Source organism: Stigmatopora argus, chromosome 2, assembly GCF_051989625.1.
Source record: "Stigmatopora argus isolate UIUO_Sarg chromosome 2, RoL_Sarg_1.0, whole genome shotgun sequence".
Lineage (NCBI taxonomy): Eukaryota > Metazoa > Chordata > Actinopteri > Syngnathiformes > Syngnathidae > Stigmatopora > Stigmatopora argus.
In genome coordinates this window covers 21800851-21827689 of record NC_135388.1, presented here as the reverse complement: position 1 = coordinate 21827689, position 26839 = coordinate 21800851, and the positions used below count along the sequence as shown (strand labels likewise).

General features: G+C 41.4%; 1 protein-coding gene across 4 annotated transcripts in view; it reads left to right on the top strand.

Annotated features, from left to right (window-relative positions):
- The window catches only part of LOC144066958 (SH3 and multiple ankyrin repeat domains protein 2-like), a 228529-nt gene that overhangs the window by 130105 nt on the left and 71585 nt on the right, over positions 1 to 26839 (top strand). For all 4 annotated transcript variants that reach the window (XM_077590411.1, XM_077590404.1, XM_077590397.1 and 1 more), the window contains 2 exons: positions 6022 to 6104; positions 8595 to 8719. In XM_077590411.1, coding sequence (XP_077446537.1) covers positions 6022 to 6104; positions 8595 to 8719 — 208 coding nt within the window. The remainder of the gene's footprint in view (positions 1 to 6021; positions 6105 to 8594; positions 8720 to 26839) is intronic.

The window sequence follows — 26839 nt, the reverse complement described above, 5'->3', positions numbered from 1 at the left end:
AGCAATCTCATCAGTATTTCTACCATCAGTTGATGAGGTCCTCATCACCTCTTTAACAGGGTCATCACAGTCAGGTTGTGTCTTTGAAAAGAAAGGCAGAGTTGTGCCAGCTCCTCCAAAACATTTCCCAGAGCAGTGAGTGTAACCTTAAACCTTGAATCAGTAAACTTTTTGTAGCAGTATTTTGCCCCTGGATCTCTGTTGTCTGCGGATTTTCTCTTGCAGTATTCTTCAAGCACAGTGTAGTTGCTCAGAACAGCATTCACAGTTTGATGCCGTGACGGCCATCACACTTCGTTCAGAGGCCTATAGGACGGTATAGTAGAGGTATAGTATAGGTTTCAATCCGTGGTGAGTTCCAACCTTCCTGTCTGGAGTTTGTGTGTTTTTCTATGCATGCGTTGGTTTTCTCTGGGTACTCCAGTTGCCTCCCTCATCCCAAAATCATGCATGGTAGGCTGGTTGAACACTCTAAATTGTACCTTAGGTATGACTGTGAATGATTGTGTCATTGTGCCCCGTAATTGGCTGGCAACCAATTCAGGGTGTCCCCTGCCTATTGCCATGGTTGGTTGGGATAGGTTCCAGCACCCAAGCAGCCCTTATGAGGATAAGCAGAATGGAAACGGAAAGAATGAAGGAATGAATAGTCACACAAATACATTCGTTCATTCAATTTCCGTGACACTTAGTCGTACGAGGTTCACGGGGACAACAAGTGCATATCACAGGGCTGCCAACTACTCCGGAATTTCAGTAGTTTCTCCGGAAATGCAACGCAAACTCCGGGACTCCGGACAACCTCCCTAAACTCTCTAAATCCCCAAAAATTTCACTATTTTTTTTAAGCAACCATTTCGAAAAAGTACCAAATTTCCAATTTAAATCCCAGCGCTACGGCTTTGGCCATCTTGATTCAACTGCACTGTAAACCGGAAAAATTTGGTAACATGAGTGCATTGTGAATCATCCGAGTTACAAGTTCTGACTTAGTATTTGTCTTGAGCGACTCCAGCATGGTAATCGATTCAGAATCGATTGCATAGGTAGCCTCTATCGCAGGGGTGGCCAACTCCAGTCCTCGAGAGCCGCTATCCGGTCTGTTTTCTGTATCTCCCTCCTCTACCCGACCTGAATCAAATGATCAACTTATCAGCAAGCTCTCCAGAAGCTTGTTACTGCCCCCGATTATTTGATTCAGTTGTGTTGGTGGAGGGAGATCTGGAAAACAGCCCGGATTGCGGATCTCGAGGACCGCAGTTGGCCATCCCTGCTCTATTGCTTTAACATTTTTGTTTTCTTCATAAGGGAAGTAAGTATTATTAAGGCTGACTAAACCATCAGTTTTTTGTTTTGAAACAAATCCTATCATTTCCGGGATTGTTCTAAAGGAAGTAGGCGTACGTACACAGCACTGGTAAGTCTTATCAATATGCCTCCTCAGAATAAGTGCAAAATGGATCGCAATTTGGAGAAAACTTTGAAGAATTCCAGACACTTGCAGAACATTGCTTCTTATTTGACGAAATATCCCATGTTGACACCGTCTCCAAAAGGGCGGACATTTGCACGTTGTAGAACATGCATGTGCGACTGCAGTGTGACACATGGTGGAATTACTGACTGATAAACTAATTTTCATTATGCTGTACTTTTTCAATAGTTTACAAAAACACAATATTTCAATTAATGTAAAAACATGATAATAACAGTTTGATTTAAATTGTCCTACGCTTATTATTATTATTATTATTATTATTATTATTATTATTATTATCATTATTATTATTACGTTATATCGATTTTGCGAGAATCCCATTCATACTCCGGAAATGGGAAAAGGGTACTCCTGAAATGGGGTCGACGGAGGTTGGCAGCTCTGATATCATATTATATTAACATATCACTGGGGCTTCAAGACCACTTGATGGCACCATAGAACATATAATTCACCATGAAGCATTGCACTATGTGTCGAACAATTGTTTGCAAAGCTCAATTGCTTCAAGAAGCGTCCTTTCTTCATCAACACTTTTGTCTAGATTTCAATTTCTTAAAAAAAATCAAAAGGATTTTTAAACCACGGGTGGCCAAACTATTCCATAAAGGGCCGCGCAGTGGGTGCGGGTTTTCATTCCAACCTATAAAGAGGACACCTTTTCACCAATCTGGTGTCCTACAAGTGCAATCAGTGGATCAGGTGGTTCTTGTTTTCTGCAGAAATCTCATTGTTTGAGATTGTCTGTGCTGGATCGGTTGGAACAAAAATCTCCACCCACAACGGCCCCGAGGACCGGTTTGCCTACCCCTGTTCTAAACCTTCAATTTTAGGTGAGGTGGTCACTGTAGATTTCATCCTTGTTGTCCTCCAACATACTGTAACATTATGCAAGTGCGGTAGAAACTCGTGCCTCACAACATGCATTGCAGCGCTGCAGATGTAAAATTACGTTCAAAGTTTATGTTCTATGGTCATTGTTTCTTCAGTTACTATTTTACTTGATTCATTATTTGCTAGATATGCTATTTAGTTTGTTGTTTTATGATCATTTTAGTTTTGAGATAACACTGCAGCTGTACTGACTTTTTACTTATTGTCATTCTATCATTTGACGTAGGTGACTGCTTTGATTAAGCTGTTAGACTTTTCCACTGCTTATAAAATGTAAGTGCATATTGATCCACACTGCCACTGCTGGTGGCTTTTTTTGTTTACAGAGCTGATTTTACCACGCTTACAGGTAAAGCGGCTAGTTTAGTAAATTTATAGCTGTAGATTTGGGCCATTCATTGTTGTTGTTTTTTGCCCCCAATGAAGAACTTCACAGACTGATGTTCAGATCTCACACGTTTCAGGACAATTACCGAATCAAATGAATTTATTTTTACACTTCTAACTGTAAATACTCGGGGGTATTCTTGTGGTGTTTCCACTTCTTTTGCCTTTGACATCAGAGAAGTGCACTGATGATCAGCCTGGGTTGCCTGCATGGGGTTACATGCTGAGAGAAATGTAGGCAGGGAGGGCAGCCAGATGCTATTTTTTCCCGCATGTATCATCAGCTATTGGATTAAGTGCTGATGATGCTGTTGTGACTGAGGGCCTATTAAAATGTTTTTTGGATGTATGAAAACGAATGCATATTTGCAGATGATTTTTTTGTTAAGATGTTAAATCTCATAATTTTATAATGACAATAAAAGCATTAAAAAAGCATTCAATGTTAGGAATCCCCATTCACAATGAATGATAGCAAGTTAAATATTTCCTTGCTAAACATCCCCCTGTTCATGGTAATACCTTCTAACCGCTTGGTGAACAACACTGATTCTCGATGTTCCCCAGGATAAACTCGCACTTTATCCGCACAGCGTGTAAGCCAACATGTCCTTCATCTAGAGTCCCATTTCTTTAGCCCTACCATCCACCCAATCCCCAGGCATCACTTGTTGACAAATATTCCATTGTCAATAAATTCTCAGGCTAGTGCTGTATGCTGAAGCTGTCCAATTTGGGTGGATGAATGTTTATGCGAATGCACTTGCGTGTAAGAGAATGCTGTGAGATAACCTCCAGTGTGTCAACAGTGTGGGCCTCCTTCCTCCTCTCCAGACAGATTGTGTTGCTAAGGGAACTGTTGCTAGGATTGCAATTCTCTCTCCCTCCCCCTTGATACCCATCCCCTTCCTCTTTCTCTCTCTGTTTCTCTCTCTGTTTCTCTCTCTGTTTCTCTCTCTGTTTCTCTCTCTGTTTCTCTCTCTCTCTCTCTCTCTCTCTCTCTCTTTCTCTCTCTCTCGCTCTCTCTCTCTCACTCTTTCTCTCTCTCTCTCGCTCTCTCTCTCGCTCTTTCTCTCTCACTCTCTCTGTCTCTCTCTCTCTCTCTCTCTTGCTCGATCAGTTTTATATTTTTAAAATAATGATTCTCTGTTTTAATCTTTTTAAGCCCCTTTATATTTGTAAAATAAATAAAGTTCATAACATGTTCATTCATTTTCTGAACTGCTTTATCCTCACAAGAGTCACGGAGGGTGCTGGAGCCTAGCCTGGCTGACTTCGGGTAGGAGGCGAGGGAGACCCTGAATTGGTGACCGGCCAATCGCAGGGCGCAAGGATACATACAACCATGCATGCTCACACTCATACCCAGGGGCAATATAGAGTATCCAACCAGCCTACCATACATGTCTTTGGAATGTGGGAGGAAATTGGAGTACCCGGAGGAAACCCACGCAGGCCCGAATAGAACATGCAAACTGTGAGGCCAATGCGCTAACCACTCAGCCACCAGGCTGCATTCATAGGATGTTATGTATCATAAATTCCAACATGCTTTATACTTTTTTTCAATTTTGTATTCCTTTTTTATCTAATTTGGGTCCAATTTTAAGGTGTATTAACAACACATGCCCAGTTTGGTCCAGTTTAATCACAAAATCTAAAAGGTCGGTGAAGCACATCTTTTGGGCGAGTGTATATACAAACCAGCGAACTCTGGGTCACGATACGGTTTCTGTGTGAAAGGTGTGGTTCAAACCAAAGCTAAAATCACCCACCTATTTACAGACTCTTATAGTCACAGGCATTTTGGGAAATGTACTTTTTTGGTTAGCAGTAGGTCGGCTAACATGAGTCAGGGGTTTACACATAAAAATTACGTTGCATCAACACCCTCTGATTTGCCAAATGTCCAGCAAACGCTTGTAGTTGAATGAACATATCAATATGAGCATGAAGCTCCAATGATTTAAAGATGTCTGCACATGCGAAGGTTTGTTGTCAAATCCTGGGTTGCTTGCAAAAATTGCAATGTGAAAAGGAACCATATCAAAGAAATCTATACCAAATGTATTTTGGTCCAGATCAAAGAAATCGAACCATGGACTTTCAATGTGTTCCAAATTTTGTCTACTAAATTTTAATCGAATCATTTAAGTACATTTTATTTTTCTATATTCGAGCACCGTGTCAATGTTCATATATGAAAAATGGGAGTATGATCAATGCTTTATTTAACATGAGTGAATCTGTTATTTGAATTGATTAGTATGTACAAAGTTAATGGCATAAGAAACGGTAGTGAATAAAACTAGCAGACATTTAGGATTTATTGAAATCAATTAATCGTTTTGCTCAGTGAGTTAAGCTCAAGCGGCCCGGTGGGACAAGTGGTTAGCCTGGGTTCAAATTCAGGTCATGTCCACCGGTGTGGAGTTTGCATGTTCTCCCCGGGCCTACGTGGGTTTCCTCCGGGTACTCCGGTTTCCTCCCACATTCCAAAAACATGCATGGTAGGCTGATTGGACACTCTAAATTGCCCCTAGGTATGGGTGTGAGTGTGCATGGTTGTCCGTCTCCTTGTGTCCTGCGATCGGCTGGCCACTGATTCAGGGTGTCCTCCGCCTCTGGGCCGGAGTCAGCTGGGATAAGCTCCAGCACCCCCCGCACCCCTAATGTGGATAAAGCGGTTCGAAAAATGAGATGAGATGAGTTAAGCTCAGACAGTTGTGAATGAGGGTTCCATATCTATCCACACGCGCACGCTAACAAGCACGCAGCTCGTGGAGAACACCTAATCACGTTAGCGCTCCATCCACATCCAGCCCGTCCTCCAGCCGAAAAGCTCGTGCGTAAACTAATGTTGCCACCGCTGGAGCTTACAGTCCTACATTGCCGGCAGGAACCCTTGCTGAGGTAGCAGCACACAAGAGGCTGCAACGACTCCTTAGGAGAACCGCCAAAAGAAGAGAGGAAGGGAAGGAGGCAGGCACGTCATCTTAGCCCCCACCCTTTTTTTCTGGTCTCGTGTCTTTCCTGGGGGTGCTTTTGCCGAGTCGCCGTGGCCACTGTCATTCCGTGTGATATACACAGAGCCCGCTGGGGTATGGTGGGGTTGGGGTTGCCCTGCTAGGGCTGGACTAGCTCTCCTCCAGCATGAACCTCCACTCGGCGAGGGCGTCCGTGGCCATGCTGCGAATGATGGGCTGTGCTAACGGCCGCTCTGCTCGGCATCTTCTCCACAGTGACTGCGTGGTGGATGAGAAGACGGTGGTGCTCCAGAAGAAGGAGAATGAGGGATTTGGATTCGTACTGCGAGGGGCAAAAGGTAATTCCCACACTTCCCTGAATAGATTTTAGTAATCTTTTTCTGCATTTGCTTCAAATCGCCCAGTCATGACAACAGTCAGAGTTGCACACTCGCTCAGATGACGACATAGCCTACTTTTTGACTCATCTTATTTAGGTTTGGGAATAAATGGAATACACGCTTAACACTTGCAGAAAGGAGCCTCCCCTCAGCTTTTTTTCAGGGTTGTCATAACATTTTGCAATCAATTTTCTTTCCAATGTTGAGTTAAAAGCACCTTGCAGGATAACCATCAAATAATCTGTCCTCAGCATCAATTATCTGTGATGTGAGCGCACTCTCCATGCTGTTTGATATTTCACAAAGCCTTGAGATATGCTGTAACTATAGATACTTTGGAGTGCTGAATTGCTTTCTTTTACGATGTATGTCAATCCCATTTAGAGTGACTGGCCTAAGCTGTGATTATTCCAAGAGCTACATTTAGTATTTCCTGCTCCCATCTTGAAGACTCTTCAAGACAGAAAGGGGGTGGGAAGGTTTTTGGGGTTTCGATATTAACAAGAGGAAAAAGAGTTTTGGCTTGATAAACAAGACAAATGTTCCATTAATTATAACACACGCTGCCATCACCCTGGGGAACTGACCCAGCAGAGTTTATCCTGTAAGGGTTTGAACACACATACACAAACATACATTCATGCTTGAGCTGTCATGCAGGCTTACATCCTGCTTTGCTCCCTGATATTTTGCTTTTCTTTGCTCCCTTCCATCTTTTTTACTGCTTTGGCCTTATTTCACTGTCACCCTCACAGACGGACAGCAAAACATACGTATCCCAATCACGCAACACTTGTACATGCTTGTGGGTTTTGTGTCTTCCGGTAGAATAGTAAATTTCTAGGTGTCACCATTGTAGACACAATATTCTGTGACCTTCCTGAGTGCAAGCAATAGATGCAACCATGTATTAAAAAAATAAGGGACATGACTCATATTTAACCGCATTAACAGCAGGTCAATGGAAGTAAAACTGAAAAAATAAACTACTTTGGTGGTGTTAAGTACACATTAATTATGTTAATTCATGCAAAATTGTGCCACCTGATGGTCTAGTCACTCTAGTGGTTCACTCGCCTGACTTTGGTGTGGGCAGGCACGGGCTCGATTCCTGCTGGTGGTGGTATGATTGTGAGCGCGAATGGCCGATTGTCTCTATGTGTGCCTTACGACTGATGCAGTTCTTGGGTGTTCTCTGCCTTTCCCCCAAAGTCGGCTGTTATAGGCTAGAGGAACACTTATGATGATGCGTGGTATGGAAGATACATAATTGTAATTTTGGTCGACTTAAATGATTTCAACCTTCGCAGAGATAAGTGTCATGGACAGGCAAGCCAGGCACTCGCTTGGGGCGCCTGCCAAAAAAGGATCTCCTGAGGGCTGCCAAAATGTACTCCACTAAAAGAAGAAGTATTGGCTAATTTTATATGACACCGCAGTAGCAACCCGTAGACATAGCAACCATTGGACCCGCTTAGTTTGTGAAAAGTCAAAGTTAAGTGTGTCATTTCAAATGTGTACGTTCATTCTATTTGATGTTACTCATTTAGAGTATGAAATGTTTTTGTCTTAAATTGTTTTATATAAATTCTCATCCAACCTTATTTTTTATGTGGCCTTCCACATTGTTTACTTATTTATTGTGCATTCATGTGTGATAAAAATTGCGGTGTGCATGGATGGGATGGGCTTCCTAGGGATTTCTTGCTTGGAGCCCTAAGAGACCCTAGCAACATCACTGAGTCTTTGAGTACACTGCATTTATTCATTCATTTTCTGTGCCACTTAACCTCACTACGGTCCCCGGGGGTGCTGGAATCTATCCCAGCTGACCTCGGGATACCCTGAATTGGTGGCCAGCCAATCGCAGGCCACAAGGAGAGGGACAAACATTCACGCTCACACTCGTGCATTGGGGCCATTTAGAGTGTTCAAGCAGCCTATGCTGCATGTTTTTGGGATGTGGGAAAATGGAGTACCCAAAGACTACCCACGCAAGCCCGGGAAGAGCATGCATACTTCACACTGGAAGGCCCTGACCTGGGATGGAACCGTTGACCTCAGAACTGTGAGGCCGATGTTCTAACCACTCTTCAACTAGGCTGCCCTGCATTTATTGGCCACAAATTTAATTGTAACTATGATTTAATGCTCTGGCAGTATGATTTAAGGGGAAACCTTTACTCCTGTTTACTGGAATAAAATTCGAAACAATGAATTTTGTTTTAGAGTTTGAATTGCAGTTTGAATTTATAATTAATGACATTTACAAAGAAAACAGAGGTGATTACAGAGGTGTTGATTTACTAGCATGTATGAATCCGGTGCCTTGGTGTAGAACAGTTCTGCAACACTATTTTTACTTTCATATGCCGTAAATAACTAAAATCTTTTGTTTGTTCTGGTAGTCATGCTTTTATCTGCCTTTTGTTGTGTGTTTATGCAAAGCGGATACACCCATTGAAGAGTTTACACCCACCCCAGCTTTCCCTGCTCTGCAATATCTGGAATCAGTGGATGAGGGGGGTGTGGCATGGCAGGCGGGACTCAGGACGGGGGACTTCCTCATTGAGGTAAGAGCTACAAAACCACAATTTTGCTTGGTTTACAGTTGGGTTGCATATCCTGGATTTATACAGTGAGATGGGATGAGCATTGCATTCAGCAGAATAATGCAAATATTTTGTTCTTGTAGTGGTCAATACATCATCTGCCATGTCTTAGTGGTTATTCTTCGCAATTTATTATGTCCATTGCTCAAGAAACACATTCATCATTCATCTAAGTCATACAAAAAACTGCCAATAATCAACAGAACAGTAATTACTATAATAAAAGATACCAAACAAATGAAAATGCACTACATTGAAGGACAAATGTGCCTCATGAACAGTTGCGCCTGATGTATGAAAATAAACTCCTTCATGTACATTTTACGTTATAATTCTGTGTGCTTTATAGTCTAAAATATACTATAAGTATTATCTATAATCGTAAAATATCCTTGACGTCATTCACATTCTTCTGGTTTTGTGTGCACTGCAATGTGTTGTACTTCTGCCACTTTTGCTTGGACCTGTGGCTCATTAACTAAAGAAAAGTTTTTAGGGTTACTAAAACTAAAACTACTAAAACTATATGGTAGAATTACCGTATTTTACCGTAGACACACAAAGCACGCACCATTTCATTAGACGCATATATATTATATTTGGATTAACATCGAAACGCAATAGCGCTGGCTACCGGAAGCAGATTATTTCCGGGTTCCGGTGCGCAGTGACTGCTGGGAAATATAGTTCTTGGACGCTACACACACACGCTAAAAACACGCTTTAAAAGGGCAACGGAAGCAAAACTGAGTTCGGCAGTGCTTTATTTTGACATTTTACAACTTACTCACGTCATCATCACCCACAAATCCATCAAAGTCCTCATTTTCTGTGTCCGAATCAAACAATTGCCCAAATGAGTCTTCCAAAACGCTGGGTCCCGCGGTTGTAGTTCTTAAGCCTCCGGGAATGACGGCAAGCTCCGAGTTATTATATATAATATATATACATAGTTCACAGTCTAGCTTTGAATGCTCTGTTGACGCCAACATTTAGCGGCAGGATTTCTTTTGTAAATACAGCCGAAATGATGGCCAGCACCAAATTAGTGTGGTCGCCAGGCGCCTAATTTGGTGCTGGGAAGCTTTGTGCTGGCCGTCATTTCGGCTGTATTCACAAAAGAAATCCTGCCGCTAAATGTTGGCGTCAACAGAGCATTCAATGCTAGACTGTGAACTATATATATATATATTATATAATATATATATATATATATATATATATATATAATATAATATATATATATATATATATATATATATATATATATATATATATATATATTATGTATATAATATAATATATATATATATATATATATATATTATATAATATATATATATATATATATATATATATATATTATATATAATAACTCGGAGCTTGCCGTCATTCCCGGAGGCTTGACCAAAGAATTACAGCCGCTGGACATCGGCATCAACCGGGCTTTCAAATCAAAGTTACGAGCGGCGTGGGAGCAGTGGATGATCGCTGGCGAACACAGCTTCACGAAAAGTGGCAGGCAGCGCCGGGTTTCTTACGCTACGATTTGTCAATGGATCGTTGCCGCCTGGGCTAACGTGTCTGCTTGCACGGTTTTTCGAGCTTTTGCCAAAGCCGGCATAATTTCTAAGGAGCCACATGGAAATTACGGTGACTCTGAAAATGAAGAGAGGGGGGGACCCGGCTATTTGGAAGGCTCGTTCGGGCAATTGTTTAATTCTGACACAGAAGATGAGGAGTTTGAGGGATTTGAAGGTGATGATAACTTGAGTAAATTGTAAAATGTCTAAATAAAGTACAACCGAACTCAGTTTTGCTTCCGTTGCCTTTTTAAAACATGTTTTTAGCATGTGGGTGTAGCGAGGAAGAACTATATTTCCCAGCAGTCACTGCACACCGGAACCCGGAAATAAGCTGCTTCCGGTAGCCAGCGCTATCGCCAGCCGCTCGGCGCCTCCGCGAGCGCTCCCGCTCGGCGCCGCTTGGCGGCGCTCGGCGCTCACAAAGGGCGCTCTGCATTATAAGGCGCCCTGTCTATTTTGGAGAAAAAAATTGACTTTTTTTTACTTTTATGCGCGCCTTATAGGCGTGAAAATACGGTAGTTTGTCTTCAACCTGAGCATTATTTTGATTCGTTGTTGTTGTAGTAGTGCTGTGGTATACTTGTCAGGACGATGCTTGAGTTCTAACATTGAATGTTCATTTGGCTTTCCTGTGTGGGGTTTGTGTGTTTTTTCCAAGCTTTTATGCATTTTCTCTATGTAGCCTACTCAAGTTTCTACCTAATTCCCAAAACATGAAAGTGAAGCTGATTTAACACTCCAAAATTGGCTGTAAGAGTGAATGAGTTGTGCTCTGTGGTTGGCTGGCAACATATTCAGGGTGTGAACTGGTGAATTGATAAATAATGGGGATGTGTGTCGGCTGGCCAATTTATTTTTTTAAGATGGTCTGTCAAATAAATACAAATAATAAGCCAATAGCAGGGGTGGCCAAGTCCGGTCCTCGTGAGCCCCTATCCAGTCTGATTTCCATGTCTCCCTCCACCAACATACTTGAATCAAATAATCGGGATCGGTATGAAGCTTCTGAACAGCTTGCTGATGAGTTGATTATTTGATTCAGGTGTGATAGCGAAGGGAGATATGGAAAATAGACCGGATAGGGGATCTGGATGACCGGACTTGGCCATCCGTGAGAAAAAACTGGAGTAGCCTTCTTAAAGCTTGCTGGCAGCTCGAAGGTTTTCTTATTGTGCTCCTTGTTTGCACATTGTCTTTAAGTGAGATATTAGACACAAATGTTTATATATAATCGGACATAGGCCATGTCGTCATTACCACAACACAAAAAAGCCTACTTGTCATCACACGCAGAAACTGCGTATTACGAAATTGATGGTGCTTCTCCATAAGCTACGTTTAATCGGCAAAAGACCTAAATAAGTGTAAGTTACGGACTTGTAATTTGTCATTCCGCTGTTGTGGATACAGGTCGCTTACCTCTCGATTACATACAGGTCGCTTACCTCTCGATTACCGCACACTGTCTGCCACTTACCTTCCTTCAAGTCAGCTAGTAGGAGGCAGATCACCAACCAAACATCTATTCATATGCCGCAGAAGGGAATGTGTGTATGTTAGCGCGAGTTTAGATGTCTGATGGATGTGGGGAAAAAACTGTCCTTAAGCCTATTTGTCCGAGCTTTGTGGGACCTATAGCGTCTGCCAGAGGGCAGCAGCTGGAACAGATTGTGACCAGGGTGGTAAGGGTCCCCTATGATGTGCTTGGCTCTGCTGAGGTAACGCGGGCTGGCAATGTCTTCAAGTGAGGGCAGAGAGCAGCCGACAATCCTCTGGGCAGTGTTAATCACTTTCTGCATGGCCTTTTTGTCTGCCGCCGTGCTTCCAGCGTACCACACTGTGATGCCGTACGCCAGGATGCTCTCTACAGTGGTTCTATAGAAGGTTCTCAGAAGATTGGAGCCCAAGTTGTTCTTCCTGAGCACCCTGAGGAAATGGAGTCGTGTCTGAGCCTTCTTCACCACTGCCGTGGTATTTGTAGACCATGAGAGCTTGTCCGTGACGTGGACCCCCAGGAATTTAAAGGACTGGACCCTGTCTACACATACTCCATTTATGAGGAGTGGGGCCAGATCTGTGCCGTGTTTGCGAAAGTCCAAGATTATTTCTTTAGTTTTCGTGGTGTTCAGTGTGAGATTGTTCACCGAGCACCACGAAGACAAATTGTTGACCTCATCTCTGTAAGCCGACTCATCCCCCCCTGAGATGAGTCCGACCACAGTGGTGTCGTCAGCGAATTTGATGATGGCGTTAGACTGGTGGGTGGGTGCACAGTCGTAGGTGTACAGGGAGTACAGAAGAGGACTCAGTACACAGCCTTGAGGGGAGCCAGTGCTTAGTGTAATGGAGGAAGAGAGGTGGGGACCAAGTCTAACAGTCTGTGGGCGGTTGGTCAAGAAGTCCTTTATCCAGCAGCAGATTGAAGAGGATAGTCCAAGGTGGGAGAGTTTGTCAGTCAGAATGTCCGGTTTTATGGTATTGAAGGCTGAGCTGTAGTCAATGAAGAGCATCCTCACGTAGTTCCCAGGGTGTTCCAGATGGCTCAGTGCTGTATGAAGAGCAATGGCAATAGCATCATCAGTGGACCTGTTTGCCCTGTAAGCAAACTGGTGAGGGTCAATTGAGGGAGAGATTGTATTCCTGATATGGCGGGCTACCAACTTTTCAAAGCACTTCATGATCACAGGCGTGAGGGCAACAGGCCTATAATCATTCATGCTGCCAATGGTTGGCTTTTTGGGGACAGGGATGATGGTGGCAGATTTCAGACAAGATGGAATGATGGATAGTTGCAGGGAACAATTGAAAATATTTGTGAAGACTCCAGCCAGCTGGTCAGCACAGGCTTTGAGCACCTTCCCAGGTACTCCGTCAGGGCCCGCAGCCTTCCTGGTGTTCACAGACCGCATTACCAGTCTCACTTCCTGTTCCCGGAACGTCAGTGTATTGCTGCAGGGTGGTGGTGGGGGTGTTGAGACTGGGCCTGATTTGTCAGTCTCAAAGCGGGCAAAGAAACGGTTCAAATTCTCCGCTAGTGAGGCATCTGCATTAACAGACATAGTATTGTTGTTGTAGTTGGTAATATGTCGTATTCCTTGCCACATCTTCTTTGGGTTATTTTCTGTGAAGTGCTCCTCAATTTTTTTGGTATATGCTGCCTTGGCCTTTTTAATGCCTCTTTTCAGCTCAGCTCTGGCAGCGCTATATTTTATCTTGTCCCCTGATCTAAAGGCGGAATTACGGCATTTGATGAGTGCCTGTGTCTCATTGGTCATCCAGGGTTTTTGGTTAGGAAAAACCCGTATTCGTTTATCTATAGTGACGTTGTCGATGCAGTTTTTTATGTAAGAAAGAACAGAGTCCGTGTAGTCCTGGAGGTTGTCGTGTACAAAAAGTTCCCAGTTGGTGCGGGAAAAGCAGTCCTGCAGCTGAGAGAGTGCGTTGTCGGGCCAAGTTTTTATTGTCTTTATTTGTGGCGTTGTTTGCCTCCGGAGTGGAGTGTAAGCGGGGGTGAGAGATAGGCAGAGGTGATCTGATCCAGCTAGGTGGGGTAGGGAAGTGGCTTTGTAAGCATGTTTGATGTTAGAATAGACATGGTCAAGAGTTTTGTCTCCTCTAGTATTACAATTTACGTATTGAATAAACTTAGGTAAAACAGTCTTTAAACACGCCTTGTTGAAATCACCAGCGACAATAAAAACTCCATCGGGGTGAGCAAGCTGTTGTTTGTTAACAGCCGCTAGCAGGAGGTTAAGTGCCGTGTTAACGTTAGCATTCGGAGGTATATAGATAGCCGTTGCTATGACGACGGTAAGCTCTCTTGGAAGATAATAGGGCCTACATCGTATTGCTAATAACTCTAAATCCGGGGAACAGTGAGTGTCAATAATTTTACTGTCGCAACACCATTCATTATGTACATACATGCACAGTCCACCGCCCTTGCTTTTGCCTGTTAATACTTTAGAACGGTCGTTGCGAAAAAGCGTTCGGCTAGCTAGCGATACCGCCGCGTCGGGGATATGCGGGTGTAGCCACGTTTCGGAGATGATAATAATATTACAGTTTCTAACAAAGCTGTTGGTAGCAATACGAAGTTCCAACTCATCCATTTTGTGGGTGATGGATCGGGCGTTGGTCAAAAGGATACTTGGAAGCGGAGCTCGGTGTGGTTGTTGTTTCAGCTTAGCAGCAAGCCCCCCCCGGCATCCTCGCTTCTGTTTCCTGTCCCTTCGCCGCCTGCGACGTGCTTTTGGTGGGCTGGCTAGCCACGGAGATCCTGGAGAGTGTGTTAAGAAATCGGATGTATCGCATATCCTTCGGATAGTGAGTAAATCCTGGCGACTGTAAGATAACGAACGACACCGAACTGGAGAGCTTAGAGCCGCAGCGTCAGTGCGCGCCGCCATCTTGCTTCTATATATACACTCAAGCTCATATATAGTTGGTGATTTCTATCTTGAACATGATTGATGATGCTATGTAGGTGCTAAAGGATAGGGCTATGCTAACGTGGGTGCTATTTGTTAATGCTATTAGCTAGCAGGCGGCCCGGCGGCTGAGTGGTTACCGCATCGCCCTCACAGTGGGGGTCATGGCTTCAAATCCAGGTCGGTCCAGCTGTGTGGAGTTTGCATGTTCTCCTCGGGCCCACGTGGATTTTATGGTAGGCTGATTGGACACTCTAAATTCCCCCTTGGTATGGGTGTGAGTGTGCATGGTTGTCCATCTCCTTGTGCCCTGCGATCGGCTGGCCACCGAATCAGGGTGTCCCCCGCCTCTGGCCCGGAGTCAGCTGGGTTAGGCTCCAGCATCCCCCGCGACCCTAATGAGGATAAAGCGGTTCAGAAAATGAGATGAGGTATTGTTAAATTTAGGAAGTGTTGGGGTAATTTCTCTATAATTATATTAAAGTTAAGTTAATAATCTGACTCCAATTTGCAACCTTACCCGACTGCCACTCATCCAACAATTTGCGCGCTCGTTCTGCAATAGAAAGGTACCAGGAAGCCGACATTTTCACACACGGGTGGATTTATTTCTAACACACAAATCTAAGACATAAGCCTGTGGTTCAGGTCCCTCTCAGTCCATCTTTCAGCGTCTCTGTTGCCACCAGTCGTCGTAGTTCTCCTTCCTCCGAGTTGCCCAGGAACTTAGTTATAGTCCACAATATGCAAATGACACAACAGCGAAGGCCTCCTGGCCATTGGTCTTTATTTCACGCCGAAGCTTCTCGCGGTTCCACCCAGTTGTACTTTTCCACTCCAGGGCATCTGCCTCTTTGTTCTCTCGTCTTGGTACCTGCAAACAGTCGAATCTTGCACCCCCCCCCCCCCCCCCCCATCTGCAAACATTTGAGTCCAACCCCCACATCCTGTCCAGTGACCTTCGCATTCCACAGGACATGTAGGGAGATCTAATGAACTCTCTTTACGCTTAACTATTATTCCTTCAGAAGGAACTTCCAAAAAAAAACTAGTCACACTAGCAACTCTGCAATTATCACTCACATGCTTGAGAATAATGGTGGAATTCTCCTCATGGGCCCAGATACCAAGGTTACAGAGGAATGTCCCATACCAAGACTTTTGAGGACCTAGACACTATATTGAGAAGCAACTACAAAGATTAGGCCTTAAAATATGTGTGAATACCTACCTGATATGTGTGATAATACAAACTCGATACATCCGTGTGAGTTAAGTCAAAAGGGTTATAGACTAGTGAGAGTATACATTTGAACACGTAACATTGAAAAAGTAAATATTTCTCCAAAAGTCCAAAAAATAAATGTAACATTTCTTTATATTTTTTCATTTAGCATTATTTCGCTGTAACACTATTTTGATTAAAATGAAATATTTTTCAATGATTAAATAATAAAATACCATTTATTTTGGCAAATGTATATCAAACTAATTATACATTTTACAGGTGTATTCAAATACCGTGTTACAGTTATGTAAGTTTATCCTACCATGAGTATCTGCCCCATGTCTAGTGTGGTATTAAGCCAGATCATATGCTTCATTTCTGTTTGTTTATCCGGGATTAGGTCACAGTGAAGGTCGCTACTTACAAAAATATAAATATTAAACTTTCATTAGCACTCTTATCTTGTCAGTTCTGGATGCAGTGTTTCAGTCTTTTTCCTGTGTATGTGTACATACAGGAGACCCTGATTCTCTATTAATCACACTTGTTAGCCTATACATATTTGCACTGAACTGTGCTTGATTCCCATGATTCCAAAGTCACGAGGGTTTAATCTGTACTGGTTAGCTAGCGGGTGTGAGTTAGGTTTCACAAACTTCTTTTAAATGAAGACTTTTAATTTTATGTTGGTTTATACATTAGTGTTAATGACTGTTTGTCTCCATTACATACCTGTTAACTTATACGTTTTCCCGTATTTTGTACATTTTTTGATTATTTAAAATTGTTTCCGCCGTAAAAAAAACTTTTTAAGTCAGTTTTTTGTAAAACCGATCTCGTTTTAGTCAAGCTGTCAGCGTCATACAGCAACATTTACAGAATCTTGAATTTAGTGCATACAAAAGACTGATTGGGCACTTCGTTCACTTTGTGGAAAATTTTAGACTTTTCAGTGCGCCCTTTGTGAGTAAATATATAGCGTATAGCATTTGTATGGTTTATTTAGTGCATACAAAAGACTGATTGGGCACTTCGTTCACTTTGTGGAAAATTTTAGACTTTTCTGTGCGCCCTTTGTGAGTAAATATATAGCGTATAGCATTTGTATGGTTTATTATTACTTAATAAGGGGAATTGCAATCATTAATAAGGGGAGCAATTGGTCGTGGTTGACAGGTATACCACTATCACTTGGCTTGTAAACACTTGTGAAGGATAGTGAAAATATATTGATTTGGTGATATATCAAAATGCCAAGAGGGTATCAATATGCTTCTGTCAAGAGGCAATATAGAGTTTAAAAAGGGGTTAGTTAAACCAAAAGGCATCGCAACTAATAAGTGGTGTAGCCGTAAAGAGTGACTAAAGAATATGACAAGTGATCAAAAAAGGTGTGATTTAAAAAGCCACCAAACAGCCATTTTGTCAGACCTGCAAGAAGCTCTTTACTGAATGTAAAGAGCAAGATAATGAAACCCTCTGCCCTTTTTTAGGTGTAGGACAAAATAAATACATAATTCACCATTCTGTGGAGAGGTTTTTCTTCAGCCTTTCCTATTAATGCATCCTCACCCTCTTGCTACTCTGACAACGAAATTTCCCGAATACGGGATGAATAAAGTTATACAGTTATATATATATATATATATATATATATATATATATATATATATATATATATATATATATATATATATATATATACATATATATATATATATACATACATATATATACATACAGTTGTGGTCAAAAGTTTACATACACTTGTGAAGAACATAATGTCATGGCTCTCTTGAGTTTCCAGTTATTTCTACAACTCAGATTTTTCTCTGATAGAGTGATTGGAACAGATACTTCTTTGTCACAAAAAACATACATGAAGTTTGGTTCTTTTATGACTTTATTATGGGTTAACAGAAAAAGTGATCAAATCTGCTGGGTCAAAAATATACATACAGCAACACGAATTAGCAATTTTGGTGACTTAGAAAGTTGTGTCAGTGAAATGAGCTTCATAGCATGGCCTCTTAACTTCTTGTGAGTGATTATGAGTGACTAGAGCTGGTGACTTCTCTGAGGCCATTTAAATAGGCCTCATTGGATGCAAACGCTCACAAACGCTACAATGGGAAAGTCAAAGGAGCTCAACATGGATCTGAAAAAGCAAATCCTTGACTTGAACAAGTCAGGAAAGTCACTTGGAGCCATTTCAAAGCAGCTGCAGGTCCCAAGAGCAACAGTGCAAACAATTGTTTGTAAGTATAAAGTGCATGGCACTGTTTTGTCACTGCCACGATCAGGAAGAAAACTCTATTCTAAGCTATCACCTGCTGCTGAGAGGGTGTAGATTCAACCGAGAATCAATTCTTCAAGATACCCTAAAGCAGGGGTCTCAAACTTGCGGCCCGCGGGCCAACTGCGGCCCTCGGGACGATAATTTGCGGCCCCCGTCTTAATATGAAAGATTAATGTTCGTGCGGCCCGCAAAATTGATATGAATGACACTTGTGTTCGGAGCAATGTTCCCTCTAAGCTGCGCGCGTGCGCAATTGCGCACTACTCTCGTCTTCTCTGCGCAGTAGCAATCATATGGCGCGCAGTAAAAAAAAAAAAACGTTTTTTTTTTTTGTTTTTTTTTGTTTTTGTTTTTTACCCCTTTCCCCATGATGGCGCCGTTTAAGTGGCAGCCAGTGGCAGTAGCTCTGTCCACTCATGTTTTTCGTGTTTTACAGCATGTTTTACATGAAAAATTAGAGGGAACATTGACATGCACCTGTTTGTGGCAGGTGTGATACTGTTGTGCCCATAGCGAGCAATGATGATGTCGTGACCGGATGATTCGCCTAAAGACGTTTCGCCGACGGACGTTTGACAGACGGACAGGTCGTACTAGTATTTGTTAGTTTAATGATTAAATACAAATACTAGTATTTGTATTTAATCATTAAACGCTGTTTTCAGCTGGATTTGACCGAATTTGAGAGCATTTTGAGCCATTTGGCGAATGGACGTCTATAGACGTTTTTTTGCCTCCATCGCGATATCATCCAGTATTTGTATTTAATCATTAAATGCTGTTTTAGGATGGATTTGACCCGATTGCTGTCATTTTACGGCTCGGTTCTGCTACATCTGCCCGCCCAAGAGTGCTTATTCCCGGGCTGCCATTGATGGTAGACGAACATTGATTTTTACTATAATTTGGACAACACCGGCGGCGGGCCGGATTGAAACGGAGAGCGAAAGTGCACATGCGCCACAAACCCGCGCGACTGAATGTGAAAGATCAACCCGAAACTCATTCCAAGTGGAAAAACATATTACAGAGCCCCAGAGATGTCTCTTTAAAAGCCTGCCGTGAAGAGAAAGGTCGGTGATGAGCACAGACAGTTTCAAGAAAAGTGGGGAGTGCAATATTTCTTTGTTGAACACAGGGGCACCCCGACGTGTCTCATTTACACTGAAAAAGTTGCGGTGCACAAGGAATACAATTTGAAACGTAATTGTACTACGAGACATGCTGAGGAGTACGAAAAATAACGTTGGAATGTTTTATCAGTGCTTTTCTTGTGGAAATCCTGATGCGGCCCAGTCTCACCCAGACTCGGCCTCTAGCGGCCCCCAGGTAAATTGAGTTCGAGACCCCTGCCCTAAAGCATCAGCCCGAAGATTGGGTCTTGGGCGCAAAAGACAACCATTTCATTTATAGTTTAATTTTATTTTATTTCCATGGTGTCAGAGAGCCCTGGCATCCTGTGACTGCATGCCACTGTTGTCTTGGCCTCTGTGAGGCCTGGTCTCAAGCAAGTTTTGTCTTGGATGGTGTGGTTTTGAACACAACGAACGCTTCTCGACATCCTATATTTGACTTTGCAGATGTTTTTGATTCAGCGAGCCAGGTGAGCAAATCTCCAGCTAACATGATTACTACCTGGCCCAGAATGTATTCAGTAACAGAGGAAAGCCTTAGTTGTTTGTTTCCTTGTGCCCTATGATTTGCTGGCCATCAATTCTGGGTCCCCTGGTGCCCGTAGTTGGCTGGGATAGGCTCCAGGTATGGAAAATGAATGGAAGAATGATTTATAAATTCACCAGTCAAATCTGTCTAGCTCTGTGACTATTTGCAATAAAACAAAAGCAATAAATATCACGCTCTAAAAGCTGCGCTATATCATCATCAGTAGGTGTCCGCCTTAGATTGTTGTCATGGCGACAGTGCTCTCAAATCTCTTTATAGTAGTGTTGTGCATTGGTTTTCAGGGATCAGTGCCATTAAAATTCGTGTGAATTATAAACTAACATTTGCATACTTTTAGGCTTGCATTAAATGAAAAAACGTCAAAACACATTTTTCCTCTTCTCTTCTGCATCTCATCTGTTTGGTAATGATTGTAATGACTACAAAGTGATGGTAAAAAAATCCTTATATATATTCTATTTCTATGACTTGCCAAAAGTTATCAAAGGCAGTGCATGGCCAAGAGATTTACATTACGTTTACAGAATATAACGAGTTCCTTGCCGAGCTCAGAGCAGTTTTTCATGATGTAAGAGGTTGTTTGCATGCATTCTGGCTTTTCACACAAAGTCAAAGTAATTTTGCCTGTTGCACTTGAGATGGGCAATGTCAAAGCCACCATCAATACCTGCTATAATTGAAACAGTCTATACGTTAGTTATATCAATGCCGTTTGTTTACTTTCATGAAGCCAGACAAGTCAATGAACATTGTCTCCTCTTATTGGGTGTAGTACAAATAGAGAAGTGTTTCTTATTGATGTTGTTCTTACTGCCAAACAGCCAAAGTTCAACAAGGAACAAGGTCAAAAGTGAAATATAAATACATATAAATCCTGCTATTTCTATGTAATCCCAGATGCGTGGAGTTAGGGAAGGTTCTTCTGGACCATTTGGGGTATGCTGCCCCTGATCAATCCTGCCTCTGGTGTTTAACTACATGATCAGTTAACATAATCATTCATTTGTTTGTTTGTTTTTAAGGATAGGACTTTAACATGTTAATTACAATCAGTATTCTTTTTAGTAGCCCTTTTAATTATTGTCTACCGTATTTTCACGACTATATGGCACATCGCATTTAAAGGCACAGTGTCAGTAACGAGTGCTATTTCTGTATTTGACACACACAAACAGGACGCACCGTTTTTAAAGGCGCACTGCTCCGCATTATCACTAGATGGTGGTGCGTTAAAGGGAATGTCAACAAAACCGTCAGATAGGTCCGCCAAACTTTATTAATAGATTACAAATCAGCTTTCTGACAACTCCATTCACTCCCAACATGAATAAACAAGAGTTTTTTTATTTTCTCCGAGGTTAAAGTATTAGTATTTTCGTGACACAGCAATAGCATAATAACTCATGTTGAACAGGTGGGCATCTCACCAAAGTCGTCATTAATCGAGTCCGTAATTTCTGCCTTCCTGAAAGCTCGGACCACAGTTGAAACTTCCATTGGGAATGACGACGAACATAGAATTAATGTGCTACATCGAGTTCAACCGAAGTGCAACGCAGTTTTATATATCTCAGCATTAACCGCGCACCGGAAATAGAGTCTGGGGCTGCTTGCCGTAGTTGCCAGAGCTGTTGCGGCTCAATATTTATCCATATATTATATATATATATATATATATATATATATATATATATATATATATATATATATATATATATATATATATATATATATAGTTCGCAGTCTAGCTTTGAATGCTCTGTTGACGCCAACATCTAGCGGCAGGAGTTCTTTTGTAAATCCAGCTGGACGTCATACTGGGTGTATTGACAAAAAAACTATATATCCCAGCAGTCACTGCGCAGTACTTTTTCTACGGGGAAAATAGTAGAGTCGGGGGCTGCTTGCCGTAGTTGTGAGAGCTGTGGAGGATGGTTTACCCCATCAAATGATTTATTTTATTTTATCGTGCTAACAATTTTAGTATTGGTCCATATATAAAGCACACTGGATTATAAGGCGCCCTGTCTATTTTGGAGAAAATTTAAGACTTTTAAGTACAGACGCTCCCCTACTTACGAACATTCGAGTTACGAACAACGGTACATACGAACATGTCTGCAAATTGCGTTTATGTCGAAAAATGTTCGTAAGTTCGATTTTGTATTGCGCGCCTTTTTCCAAGTAGTGCTTCTTTCCGCCGCTAATACAGACGCCTGGCACTGTGATAGCTCAGCTCACCTAGCATCCACCTTCCTCTGCCCAGTTTGTTGCAATGCGGAAGTGCGTGAACGTATCTCCAGTGCGCTAAGAACCTTTTTCATTTGTATCATTAAATATCTCGTGCATCCATTATTGAATATGGTTGGTGAAAAGCGAAAGGCTTCTATTGAGGGAGGTGCAAGGAAGAGGGAAGCCATTTCATTTGAAATGAGTGGCAATAATAACGAAGCTTGATGCGCGTCAGAAAGTGGTGAGCGTTGCATGTGAATACAACTTGAATCGTTCGACCGTCAGTACCATTTATAAACATAAAGATCGAGCAGCAGGACCCAAATATTGAACGTTGCACAAAGTTTGCAAATCAATTGAATGATGCCATACAGTGCTACCGCATCATTTATGATGAAAAAAAGAAAACTGCAATCGTCATTAGATAGCTTCTTTCGGCCAGTTTCTAGTAAATCTCTCTCTCTTTCTCTCTAATGTATGTATACAGTACTGTATGTATTCTCTCCATTTTATTAAATGTTTTTTTAGTACAAACCAAAGTGTGTTACTTATACAAGCCTTAAACATACAAATGCACTTATATAAACCTTCAATATACTTATATAGGCCTTAAACATAAATTATAATACAAAATATAGCACTGAGCAACTTACAAACAAATTCAACTTATGAACAATCGCTCGGAACCTAACTCGTTCGTAAGTAGGGGAGCGTCTGTACGCCTTATAGTCGTGAAAATACGGTAAGTCTTTTGTACGAATATACTTAGTGTTACATTTTAGCAGTGGCGGGCCGTCAGGGCGTTCAAGGCCTTCTCTGCTGGCCTAAGAAATATCTAAATCATATTATATTTTGTCCATCAATACTTATTATTCCAATTAGTCTGTTAGCTTCCTTTCATTGCTCTCCCCCCTGGTTGCACTGCTTCCAGATGTGTTTTCATATTGAAGCATTTAACCAATAACATTTCAGCCATTATTTGTTGCCAGATCAGATCTGCCTCAAAGCCTTCAAAATCAGTTCTGCGGGGTCTGCTGCATTAAACAAGACTTTTAACCAATCAGATTTCGAATTGGCAACCCCACAATGATTTTTCATAGGCGTTGGCATTTTGCTGGCTGGGACATGTCATTGCTTTCAGCAACTATGATTGGCTAGTAGGCGGGCCAAAGCAGCCAGAGATCGCAAACTCCACCCATAATGGCCGACAGTGGCAAAAAAAATGGATTCTGTTGCAGATTTCTCTCACAAAGCTATTTTCCAGACGGACTTTTCCAGAAAAAAATGGACATCATTAAGAAAGGGCGGTCAACTCCGAAGCTAGCAAGCCTGTTACAGCCGGGAAAATGGTGTGCGGCACTTTCAGTGCGCTAACTTAGCTCAACAAGCAAACAGTATATTGTTGTTTTGATTTAAAGCCATTTTCAAAACGGACTATGCCAGAAATATGACAGGACAGGCTCGACTTTCATCATTAGCTTCGATGGCGATAGGAAAGAAGGAAGAAAGAAAGGAGGATGGCTATTGTGTACAGTTAAAAAGGATTTTTGGTGAGTAAAATATGGCTATATTCCTAAATAATATTTCAATTGTGGGCCCGGTCCTCATATCTGAAAAGCTCCAGTGTTTGTATTTAAGCTCCAGTGTTTGTATTTAATCACTAAATCCTGCTAGGATGTGGATTTTATCCCAGTTTAATTTTTGCCATTTCGCCATTGACGTCCATCGCTGTCTTTTCCCGAGGAAATCACCCCCCTGGCCTGGTTTTAATGTGTGAAAAGCTCCAGTATTTGTATTTAATCATGAAATGCTGCTAGGAAGTGGATTTTACCCCATTTTTGTGCATTGATTTATAGATTATTTTTTATGTGTCGCAGCTCTAGCTGCAGTAGAGGTTTTATAGCCATAAAATAGTTTTTGAGGGTTGGATTGATACGTTGAAGGCGCTACGAGAAAATGCACCGACCGCCAGTAGTAATTCCAAAATGCGATCATCTTTGTCTAGCTTTTGTTGAAAAATATTCAACGATTTTGTCTGTCAAAATTCAAAGGTTTTAGTATATATATACATATATATGCCATATTTTCTCACATATTTGTCGCTCAAAAAAAATATGCCTAAATCCTGGGTATTGCTTATATGCACATAAAAAAGACATGCACGAAACTGCAAGGTGACAAAGGCGAAACACCATAACGCAAGACAATGCGGCCAATACGGTCATTTATTTGAAAATTGAGAAAAGATAAACAGATCATACGCTAAACAAAATTTATTTTGACATCTATGAATGAAATTCAAGAAAAAAAACGTATTTTGCATAAAACTTGAAATAAACTCATTTGTGCCTGTCCCTGCTCGGTGTTGCCATCTTACCATAGTTAAAAGTGCTCTGACTGACCAGACGCAAGTAGCCTTAATATTGGATTGAATTAAATTGAATGCATTTATTGTCATTATACAAGTATAATGAGATTTAAAGCTTTCACCACATAGTACACAAAGAACAACAGACAGACAAATAAATAATAACTAAATAAGAAATGAATAAAAAAGTAGTCTTAGTGAGGTCAGCAGAGTGAAGCGAGCTTGTTCCGCCTGAAGTCCAGGATGAGTTCCATGGTTTCTGTAGACGTTCAGCGCCAAGTCGCACAACCCGCTGAGTCTATGTACGCAACAACAAACAAGCAGACACATAGAAAATCAATATATAGTAGAGAGAAATAATCACTAAATAATCAATAAATAAGAAATAAATAAGTAGTCCAAGTTAGGTCAGCGGAGCGGGCTTGTTCCCTCTAAAGTCGAGGATGAGTTCCACAGTTCTGGAGACGTTCAGTGCCATGTTTCACCACTCGCTGAGTCTATGGACGCAACAACAAACAAGCAAACACATAGAAAATCAATATATGGTAATGATGAATAAATAATCACTAAATAGTCATGATAAATAAATAATCACTAAATAGTATTGATAAATAAATAATCATGAAATAGTAATAGATAAATAAGTGGTCAACATAAGAAGTATAAGTAGTAGTAATAAGTCATGATTAGGTCCTAGGTGCAGAACTCGAGTTGAGTATGGTGACAGCTCTTGGGAAGAAACTGTCCTTGAGTCTGTTTGTCTTGGCAGTTATAGCTCTGTAGCACCTTCCAGAGTGGTGGAAGCCGGGATGTGTATTGTCTTCCACCACTTCAACCTCCTGCCCTCTGGAAGGCGCTACAGAGCTATAACTGCCAAGACAAACAGTTACCAATAAATTTTGTAAGTAGAGGTACCACTGTATTACGAATTAAATGAAAATGCATTAAATATAATAGAACCAGATCACCTAAATAATGCTCATTAAGAAAAATAAATTTAATTGACAGCAAAGACGAAACCTATGAAGTGACAGAAAGAAAACAGTAATCAAAAACATGAGTAGTGGACGCGTGATTAAGCTGGCTCGTCAACACGTATGGAGATGCAGGAAGTTCGCCCCGAAAGACGCGGTGGAATACATGAACCTCTTTGCCTTGGTTATTGCACAAGAAGGTTTAAATTTAGTGTAACGTAAGATCAAAACTTTTTTCAAGTGTGTGTGTATAGGAATCTAAGTTCATTTAAGTTAAATTTAAAGTTTATGTTAAGTTACGAGCGCATCCGTCAAGTAACTCTCACTCTCTCTTTCCCCATCCACCAACTGCCCGTTGTATAAAATAATGCCTCATTTTATTATTAAACATCATAATCACTCGCTATTTGTTACTCTCATAGGAGATGGTGAATTACAACCAATAAAAAATGTTTTTCCATAGTAATATCCTGTTTTTTCCGGTGTTTTTTTCAGAGGGTGGGAACGAATTAATTTGTATTTAGTTCATTCCTATGGGAAACGTTGATTTGAGATACGAGTAAATCGACATACGAGCTCAGTCCCAGAACGCATTAAGCTCGTATCTCAAGGTACCACTGTATACATCCTGCTTAATTGTTTCTCCTTTAAGTAAAACTGGTCTTCATTTGTGTGGCTTTTAATTGTCTTTTTTATCCTCAGTAGTTGAAATAACATCACCATCTTGTATAGTGGATCAAGGAAATGTGCATATCAAAGATATTGTGGCATTTATTCTTTCTAGAATGGAAAACCAACTGAACTGGGGGATGTCCACTCATAGCAGAGCTTTTTCGAAAAGAGAATTTTGTTCCCCAAAAACGAAGAAATCAATGTTTTTTATTGGACACAAGGCAAAGCCTCAAATGGAGAATTTGCAAATCAACACTTTGGTGAGAGTTTTTTAAAAAAATGTGCGTTTATTTAGGAATGATTAGGAATTCCATATAAAATGTCTTTGTTTTGCAAAATACCCAGTTACATATGGACATGGCCTTATATAGTTGTAGTAGCAGGCTAGAAAGTAGTGAAGAGAGTGAGCTTGGGCTCATGACAGCAATGATGCATGTGTAACAAGCCTAAAATAAAAACTGGCCAAAATAAGATGAAAATACTTTTTGCCTCTCACTCAGGGATTCGGCATTCACTTGTTCTAAGTTTATGCTATTCAACACTTAGATTTGATGTTTAAAAGAAGATCATCCAAATGACTTTACAGCACCTAATAATTTGCAAAGCAAT